Source organism: Anthonomus grandis, chromosome 4 (assembly GCF_022605725.1).
Source record: "Anthonomus grandis grandis chromosome 4, icAntGran1.3, whole genome shotgun sequence".
Taxonomy (NCBI): Eukaryota; Metazoa; Arthropoda; class Insecta; order Coleoptera; family Curculionidae; genus Anthonomus; species Anthonomus grandis.
This window is the reverse complement of record NC_065549.1, coordinates 41,718,713-41,729,377: the sequence shown is the minus strand read 5'-3', so window position 1 is coordinate 41,729,377 and position 10,665 is coordinate 41,718,713. Positions and strand designations below refer to the sequence as shown.

The window sequence follows — 10,665 nt, the reverse complement described above, 5'->3', positions numbered from 1 at the left end:
TCCCTACTTCTGTCATATGAAATAAATGCTTATTTATGGTGTAATATTATTGCCACTTTTTAACGAAACACCGATAGACACTGACATTTTTTGTTGCTACAATCTTGTTCGGGGCATTTGTATATGCTATAATATGTAAAATAATATAATTATAATACTAATACATTTATTTCTAGGGCCGTGTAGAAATATTTTAGCAATCAAAATATAGTTTTATTTATTTATTGTTTCTTTTTCCACCTAGCTCTCAGCAATCACCTATTAAATTTATTATTTTCAAATGATTTTAGTGTAGCAATGACCAGGAAAAGGAACCACAACTATCCACAAGTATGGATAACCCAAATTCAGCAATAGCTTTTTCAGAAAAAATTTTGAAATATTAGGGGATATTCGAACGTCTTCTACATTATCTATGGAAGAAAATAGTAGCTGTAGGAGCATTAGCAGTGCTGTCTTTCCAGTCCACCGACAATCTTCAATAAAGGAGACTTTTTCAACAATAAAGTCATTTTCTGGTAAGTTTATTTTTCTGATTTTTATAATGCATCCAGGGTCCTGGGAGTAAGCAAAATTATCAATGGTGAAAATTAAATAATGGAAAAATTACTTGCATTTTTAACATTTTTTTTTTTAATTCCAAGCCAAACCTAATAATAAAAGTCCCAAATATTAAAATTTCTATTTTAACTATTGTTTGTTTTGTAGATAGGTACATAAATTTGTTTGTGCTGGGCCAAGGTATAAATTTTTTTTGTCCTTTCCTCATGTAAAAATATCATTACACAAATATCACATCTAAATTAAAAAGTTTCAGACGAAACTATTAATTTAAAAATACAGGAAAATGTTATAAATAAGCACAAACAGTTTAACTACTAAGTATTTAGATAAATTTAAATCAGTAAAAGGTTAGGAATACCTTGCTTAGTTATTTTATATTTTTAGATGGTGGTGTAAGGGCCGGAAAAATTACTAATGCAATTACTTATATGATCGCAAAAGACAACCAAAAAATTACAGCTATAGTGACGGATAATGGAGCAAATGTTGTTAAAGCTATATCTGATTTATTTGGGAAAAATAGACATCTGCCATGTTTTGCTCACACTTTAGATTTGGTAGCTTCAAAAGTAATAGAAGAAGAGGATGTTAAAGTAATTATTAACAAAGTAAAAACCATTGTTACATATTTTAAGCAAAGTGTTGTTGCAGCAGATGAGCTTAGAACAATACAGCCTGCCAACAACACTCTACGACTAATTCAATCTGTGCCAACTCGATGGAATTCCACCTATTTGATGTTGTTTCTTAGTTTATGCGAGTATATTGTTCAAATTTTATTAAAAAATTCCAAAGCTCCAACAATGTTAGGGGCATCTGACGTTGATACAATAAAGGAATTGTTACATATTTTAGACCCTATAAAAACAGTTTCTGAAGAAGTTAGTGGTGAACAATATGTAACAGCCAGTAAAATAATTTCCATTATAAACTGCGTTTTAAAAAAAATTGATAGTCTATCCTCTTTGTCTAAGGAAGTTATTGCTTTAAAAAAATCAACAAGGGATGAACTTTTGAAAAGATTTGGAGCTATTTAACAAAATTTAATTTTAGCAGTTTCGACAATCTTGGACCCACGATTTAAAAAACTGCATTTTAACAGTCCAGTGGTATGCTCTAAAACAATTTCGTTTATAAATCAGTCAATCAAAAATTTAAGAGAGCAAAATACACAAGAGAAAGAAAATATATTACAAGAAGATCAAACACCTTCAACATCAAAATCTTCGGACTTATGGTCTTACCATAAAGAGCTTGCTGCAAAACATTGTCACGAAAATACTAGTGACAGCATGGACCAAGCTTTTAAATTATATTTGGTCAATAAAACAATACCAATATCAAATAAGAAACTCTGGTTTTGGATTTACACCTTAGATATCACATGACCCAATTAAATATTGGAGTAAAGAGCCATCTAGTAATTTAAAGGAACTTGCATTAAAATATTTATCAATTGTTGGAACCTCTGTGCCATCGGAGAGGCTGTTCTCAAAAGCTGGAAACATTATTAGTCCAAACCGAAATAGGCTATCTAGTGAAAAATTGCAGCAGCTTTTATTTTTATCTTCAGTTAAATATGAAGACTGGAATTTGGAATAGCTCTTAAGCCTTTTTTTGTCTAAATTTTTATTGCACATGTTATTTACGAAAATTAGATATACATGTTACATAATATTTAATTTGTATCATTTTAGATTTATATACTTCATCATCATTTCTTTAATCTTTAATCCAAATAAAAATGTATATCTATAGTGATACATTATTTCTTCTGCTAAAAAGCAAATTTTTCTCAATATTAGTGTCAATATTTTAAATATAAATTTGTTTCAAATTATCTTAAAAATATTGACTTAAGAGCATTCTTTTTATTAAAAAAATAATTTATTTATATGTATAATATTGAGAAAAAAGTGTATCTTCCATTTAACTAAGCGTGAAAACACCTGTTATTTTTTTTTGTCAAAGAAATTTACACTTGTAAGCTAATCTTTCTTGATACTGAGCTACCTAAAAGTAATTTCTATGTCCTGATTATCAAATTTTTGTTTCAAATCTTTGAAAATTACTATTAAAATCTTAAAAATTTTCAATTTAAGATTTGACAAGTCATTTGACGCGCCTAGTTAAATGGAAGGCAACTATTATAGCTCCGTTTAAAAATGTTGTATGGCTAACCGCATCGATATTTCAGATATCGATTTTTTTATAACGATATACTGTCGTATCGATACCTCTTTATACGATGCAGATCGATCTTAGATATCGATACTATCGTGAGTATCGTACATCCCTAATTCAAATTGTAAATAAAATATGTCCATTTAAAATATCTACCTAAATATTAAATACCAAATAATAAATGTCTACCCATTTTTGACTATTTTTTTTTACTAATCCTAGTAAATATTCCCTTAAATAAATACACAAAATGTCAGAATCCAAGTTGTTTATTAAAACATATTTAAACCTAAATTATAACCTTGAAAAAGAACTTATTTCCTGGCAGCGGCTGCAGGCCTGTTCTGGTCCCTTCCTGGGAAGTTTCTCTGTGGTGGAGTTCTGATCCTCCTGTCCTTCTTGCTCCTGTTACGCACGACTTTGCTGTGGATAGCGCAGGAGACACAGTAGTGAAGCTTCGCGTACAACTTGGGAAGGAGGTATTCTACAATGAAAAAAACACTAATGTCATTTATTTTGCAATATGATAAGAAACAAACTTTTGCATAAAAGGTAAGCATTCAAGTCAAGTCAAAAGTGCTTTATTAGTCCAAAAAGCATACATATTTTCATTGACAAACCATATGTAAGGCAATAAAACTAAGCTGAAAGTAAGAGACAAAGCTAAAAAATATAAATAAAACAGACTAAGCTAAAACTGTACATACAGGGAGGCCATCCCATTGAACTTGTAAAATCTTTTAAGTGAGGTAACATCTTCCTATGGGCTATCAAAATATGTCAATGTGACCTTAATAAAATATTGATGCTTTTAGAGTTATAAGTGAATTTTAAAGATTGTGACCAAATATTTTAAAAAAATCTAAACTATGCCAATGACAATATCTGTCTAACTTTAATAGCTTGATAATATTGTCCAATCATGAAATGATTATTGATTTTTCACTTAATTTCTATTCATTTTGCTCTTATACTGTAAGAGAAATAATGAATGGTTTAGTGTGACCATCAGTGTAAAAACTTCCCTGTTTTATTCTAATTCAAAGTTATGCCAAATATGTAAATAAAAAATTACAGACATGATTGACTTATTGCCACTTTATATATCGATGGCTTATTTGTAATAGGACGTAACCCACAAATTTTCAAAAATCTCGCCTTAAAGGTTACTATGTAAACAAACACATTTGACATCTACCCACAAAACCGCGTAAGCCTCTGGAAAGCCAGAATCTAAAATTTTGTTGTGTAGTAATATGACGTAACGCACGCGAAATATTTCTAGTTGCAATAACGCGTAAACCACAGTTCTCTTATGCAGCTTCCATACCACCAAAGTAAATTGAGTTTTAAGGTGTTATTGTTGTTATTTATAGTTTAAAAACACTATTATTAACGATATAGAAGTGAGATAACATTGAAATACACCTAAATCTCTCATAAAATAATCTACAGGTAAGTTATTTTAACCATTTTGAGGTTACGTCCTATTGCATGAAAAGTTTATAGTGTAATTTTTTAGGATACGTCTAATAATATTATCTTTAAAATTTGGCTGTATAATTAAACTGCCATTAAATCTGAGAGGACGTAATAATAGGTCCCTTTAAACTTTGTTTCATATTTTTACAGTAAAAGTGCGTATTCAAAAGTTGTTTTTTTATGAAAGTTAACCGAAATTAGATTTCGTTTCAGCAATTATTATACATTGCGACCAAGTTACTGATGGTAATTCTCGACTAAAAGATGAGCGCATAGGGAAGCTACGACGAGTAGACGTAATTCCAGTGGCACGTTTAGGTTTTTGCAATAATACTTTACAAACATACGCTACTAGAATTACTTCTACTCGCCTCAGTATCCCTATGCGCTTACCTGTTTGTCGACAATTACTGTAATTTTAATTTTAGTAATTTTATCACAGAGAGAGATTTAACAAAAATTACACTGTAAATTGCATTTTTTTTAGCCCCCAGTCAACGGTGGGATATCTCTATGGGGCTACAGGAAAGTAATTAACAGTGCTCTTTGTTTCTAGAAAAATGTCAATTAGAAGTCAGAACATACTTAAATTGGCAATAGAACAAAAGCAGAAAGATAATGCACAAACTTCTTGTGTTAACCGAATCTCTTGTGAAATCTTGGATAATGTAGAAAACCAAGAAAACGTACCTCCTACTGAAATTAATATAGAGGAGATAGTGGATACAGGTCTCATTTTTGAGAATGTACAATTCGATGTGAATGCTAACCCACAATGTGGTTCCTTGGATGTTTTCAGTAAAAATCCTGACACAATTTATTCAAATGTAGATATTCCCAGCGAAAGTTATATTTCACCTTTTAACGACCCCAATACAGACCTGCAATGTTTTGATAATAGAAATATTATTGAAGCCGATATAAATGACATTTTTAATCCACTAAATACTACAGAAGAAAAATGTTTAAATACAGATAGGGAATGTCTGTCTACAGAATATTTTAGAGATCAGCCCGAAGAGAATGTAGAGTTACCATTATCTGATAGTGATGATCCAGACTACAACATGACATTATCTGATGAAAACAGTGAAGATGAAATGGATGATGAACAAGCCATTTATGCCCCCTCACGGAATGCTAGTGAAATAACTCACAAGCCATGAAGAAAATAATTCAAAAGAAATAGTTCCAATAAACAGATCAAAAAGACCACAACCACAAAATTGGAAAAGAGAAAAGAATGAAAGGTGAGAGTTATTTAGGATACAATAGAACCAAAGATGGAAGAGTAAGCCATAATGTACAGCGACCTTCGAGAGAGTCAATACTTTGTAACTTCGATTACTGTTTAAGAAACAAACGATACTGTAGCAAGATCTCTATTGAAGACTCACAAAATATTTTGTTTAAATTTTGGAGTTTATCTTGGGGCGAGAAAAAAGTGTATGTCTGCTCTTTAGTTGATATAAAACCAAAAAAACGATGTTACACTGCTGATCCCTCTAGAAGATCTGGCATTTACCAATTAAAAGTAAAGAATGAAACACTACAAGTATGCAAACGAATGTTTTTGGGTACCTTGGGACTGAAAGAAAAAATGGTACATAGTTGGTTGAAAAAAAGCAGTTTGGGAATAGTAGAAAAGGGGGCGTGTACCGATTTAAATCCTGACGCAAATGCCGAAGCAAATCCTGAACAAAATAAAAGAATGAATCACCTGAAGACGTTTCTAAATAATTTGCCAAAACAACCATCTCATTATTGTAGAAAAGACAGTTCTAAAGTTTACTTGGAGCAAACATTTCAAACAAAAGCCTAACTTTACAAAAAGTACCAGGATCATTATCTGGAAAACAATGTAGAACCGTATACACTTTGTCCTTTTCATCGCGTTTTCGAAGAAATGAACCTGTCAATTTTCCGTCCGAAGAAAGACGAATGTGATGTGTGTTATGGTTATATAAAATCAAGCAAATATCCGAAAATGATACAGCATACATTTTGCAAAAAAGACCAGAGCTAGGTATAAAAAAGAGAAAAATAAGGAGGAAGCAATCCAGAAGCAGGTTTACACATTTACTATGGATAAACTAGCAGTAAAATTATGTCCATTTTTAAATGTGGGCACTTTTTATTATAAAACAAAACTTCAAATTCATAATTTTACTGTTTATAACTTAGAGTCTCATAGTTGTGTAAATTATCTATGGAATGAACAGTGGCGTAACAACGGTGAAATTTGCTTGTTTTTTCGGTCCTTGCATATCATAAGTGAAAATACAATCATTTTTGAATTTCAAAATAATTTTATGAAATCTCGATGCTTTTCTTGTCATTGATCCCCGTGAAAAAACCTTAATAAAGTTCAAGGAGGTGAATGTCGGAGCCCCCGACCTGTATTTGCATTAGTTGGCCAAGACACAAAGATGTCTTAATTTTTTAATGCCTGAAATAAATATCTTCCCCAGTAGATCATTATCAAATAAAAATGTAGAAAAATGTGAATATGATTTTCAGTAACCATAAATTTGGTAGGGGCCCCATATATTCTATAAAAACTCTATACTCAAAAACATTAGAAAATATTTTTATAGTTTACGGTCGAAACGAAAATTTTGCGAAAAAAATTTTGATAATCTTGCAAACATTAAAATTATAAAGTATTTGGGGGCCCCCTGCAACTTTACAGGACAGATTTTTCAGGTAATAACTAATTAAATGTTAGAAAAAAATTTCAATTTAAATAGCGGAAAGTTCTTTAAAAAATTTTCCGATATCAGTCAACATTAGTAAGCGGAGCGAGGGGGCCCGTGTTCGATGGAACACAGTGGAACACCGGTAGTTACGCCACTGGGAATGAAACTGAGGGTGACTCAAGTGCATCTATTTTCGCCACTTGCATTATAAAACATTTAAAAGAAAATTGTTTGACTGATAAAAAACCTATAATTTTATTTTCTGACGGCTGTTGCTATTAAAACTGCAACGCTATATTGTCAAATGCGTTACTGCATTTTTCAATTGAACATAATGTTATTATTGAACAGAAATATTTAAAAAAGGGTCACATGCAAATGGAGTGTGACTCTGTCCAAGCTCTTATCGAAAAAAAATTAAAACATTGTATAATACAACTCCCAAGTGAATACATTTCTGTTATTCGCGACGCTCGAACAAAACCCAAACGTTTTGATGTATGTTATCTAACTCATCATCAGTTTTTAAACTTTGATATAAAATCTTCTTTTATCTATAATTCTATTAGGCCAGGAAGAAGCGCCAAGGACCCAACAGTTACAGATCTAACAGCATTAAAGTACACATCAGAAGGAAAAATATTCTATAAAACTAATTTTGATGATAAATACACTGAGTTACCACAGAGATCAAAACAAAGTAATATTAAAGCAGGTTCATTCCAAAGATTATTCCAAGACAGACTAAAGATAAAACATTCCAAGTGGTTGCATTTACAGCAATTGAAAATGCATCTTACATCTGATACTCATTCTTTCTATGATTCTCTTCCACATTATACCAATTGAAATGTTTTCTTAACATGTTGACTGCCATGTATATATATTATACACAGTGTGTGTGTCACTGGCGCCATGTGTATAAAATATATACGTAGTTTTATTATTGACTGCAGGCCGCGTGTAACTTATGCACACATTACGTGTATTTCTTATGGGTTCTCTATTTGTCCGGCATAGGACTAACATATAATGTGATTGGCGTGAAAATATTTTTCTATTTTTGGAAAATATAGCTGTTTTAAATTTTGTATTGCAAAAAAGTGCCCAATAATACGGGTCTTAGTTGGATAGGATTTTCTTTGTTTTTTAGTAAGAAAATACCGCATTTTAGGTTAGGAAATGTAACATAAAGTAAATTGAAAAATGTTTTATTAAAAAAAAATAGAAGGTGATAACTAAAAATTACTTCTAAACTAATGGAAAAATACACCAAATATTTAAAAAATTGTGGAAAAAGTGGCATAATTGATAAAAATATGGAAAACTCCTTTATTACTTTAACTTGGCTTTATGAATTACAAAAAAACATTCAACACATATTGGTGGTTTACCTGGACAGGTGGGGCATATGTACAAAACTTGTTTGCTGTGAGCCATAGCGTACTTTCTATCATAGTCACCTTTGTTCTTATTATAGCAAAACTTACACCTATATTTGGATCTAAAATCTACTTATTAGAAAACAAAATTAATAAAACACTCCCAGCGCACCTGACCCAAGTTCTGATATATGCCCGGCAGTCAACGTGTTAATCAGTGGTTTTTTGTTTTTAGATTTTTTACCTTTGTTTATTTTTTTCTTGCTTAACAAGCTTTTGTGTATTTATTCAAAAACTAAATCTATAGATAGTTTCTATTGTAAAATGTTAGAGTTGAAGTGTTTTTTAGATTTCTGATTTTGTTCTTATTTTATTTTTTTTACTTTGATGTTTGTAATAGAGATGTTTGTTAATTTAAAATGATAATAAATTTGTCGTAAGCCACAAAAAAATTAGACGTTCTCGTTTTTATTGAAACAAACATGATGTATCACACAATAATCAATTTGGAGTAAGCCACATATCGCATTTTTTAGTCACAAATATGGAGTATCACACAAAAATATTTAACAAAATAAAAAAATCCTCATTACTAATAATTGTGAATAGCAAAATGACAATAAGAATATGCTTATAACAAAAATTGCCATATTATTTTTACTTATTGATCATAAAATGTTTTTTGTGTTTCCTGAAAATGTTACTTCTTGGGGTTACGCCCTATTACAAATAAGCCATCAATATGCTTTGTACTGAGGAAATAGATTATTTTTAGATCTCCATGTAGACTCAACTAACATAATTTTTTTGATTTTTATTATAAAAAGACAATCTAAAGATACATCTACATTTACAACAAATATTAATGTAATATATGTGGGGCAGTAAATGCCAGAATAGATACTGGATTGCAATATCAAACCATGTCTTTCAAATTATAATTGTAATATGTATAAATAATATATAAAGGATATTCATCTAAATTACTAAATGCATGCATGTGAAACACAATTTTGAGGTTTTTTTTATTTAGGTCACTTTAGTACGCACATGACTTGTTATGGACTCTACATGAAATGTGGCCACAATGTATTAGTTTTGCAAAAATCATGAAATAAATTAAACTTGATTTTATGAAATTGTCCAAAAGTGAGTACCATCAAGATAATTAACTGATAGTTTATTGCAATATCTTAATTTTACACAAGAAATAATTATCAATTAATGGCCCTACTAGAGAATTGTCTGAGACCTTTTCCCTAATAGAAAAAAAATTTATGATAACTTAGGTGCAAGTGATTATGCCTAACATACAATTCCAGCAATAAAGCATTTACTTACGATTATATACTGAAGCCTCAGTGATATCCCTAACTGCGGCAGCTTCGACAATATTTCTAATGACGAATTTCTTGATTGCCTTGTCTTTTGGGACACACCTGGCGCAGTTGGTGCAGCGGACGGGTTTTACATGTCCGCGTCCATGCTTGGCGCGCCCTCCATTTCTCCGCTTACACGTCTATATTAAGAAGTTTAGAAGAAAAAAATTAGCAATTGCAAGTCTTCAATAAGAAAAAAAACGTGTTTCTACAAGAAAGTAGCATGCTGCAGGAAACTTGTAGGTTAGGTTTGACAAAACGGTTTTATGGGCAAAAATCTTGAAGCGAACAAGCTTTATGAATATTAGTTTATTGAAAAATGATTTCAACTATTATCAGATGGGAAATTTTAGCGAAATTTAGGGATATTTTCGTAAAAAAATTGGAAAAATTACCATGTTGATGTTTCCGTCGCTTTGACACTTCGAAAAAGAGAGAAAGCGGGTTTGACACTTCTGACATCAACTTTGACCACGCGTCACTTCTCTGCTGTCATTTGTCATATGCTCTTAAGCGCAGTTCATAAAACGCGGATTGCGAATTTGCAAAATCGTGAGTGATCTTATAGGGTACTGAATTTTTTATCACTTGTAAGAAATTGTGATTGTCATGAAGTTTTAACATGAAATTGAAAGGAAAAAATTTTTAATTTTACCATAATGCTATTTTAAAAAGTTAGTAGGGGAAGTCTTTTATCCACAAATAAAATGCTCATCCTCTAATTTCAGGAGTGATGCGCACGTTTCAATATTATATTGACTCCACTTCAGAATAGACTTTTTCCTTAATATAATGCTACTTGTTCTCGACATCTGTCAGTTCTAAGTGTTTGTTTGAGATTTTATCTGAATTTTTTTATATACTTATTTCGAGCACTAGCGTTTAAGTGTAGTTTATAAGGCTTTGTTTATGACATGTTTACTTTCAGCAATAAATATTATTTTAGTTAAATAATATTTTATGTAAGGTGTGTCA

At 30.8% G+C, this 10,665-nt stretch overlaps 1 protein-coding gene across 1 annotated transcript; it reads right to left on the bottom strand.

The window, feature by feature from the left end:
- Positions 1 to 3,001: 3,001 nt before the first annotated feature.
- LOC126734771 (40S ribosomal protein S26) lies at positions 3,002 to 10,185 on the bottom strand. The gene is made up of 3 exons (XM_050438495.1): positions 10,086 to 10,185; positions 9,653 to 9,830; positions 3,002 to 3,232 (listed from the first exon to the last, which is right to left on the bottom strand). The coding sequence occupies exons 1-3, from the start codon at positions 10,086 to 10,088 to the stop codon at positions 3,063 to 3,065; spliced, it is 351 nt and encodes a 116-aa protein (XP_050294452.1). The 5' UTR covers positions 10,089 to 10,185; the 3' UTR covers positions 3,002 to 3,062.
- Positions 10,186 to 10,665: the final 480 nt, after the last annotated feature.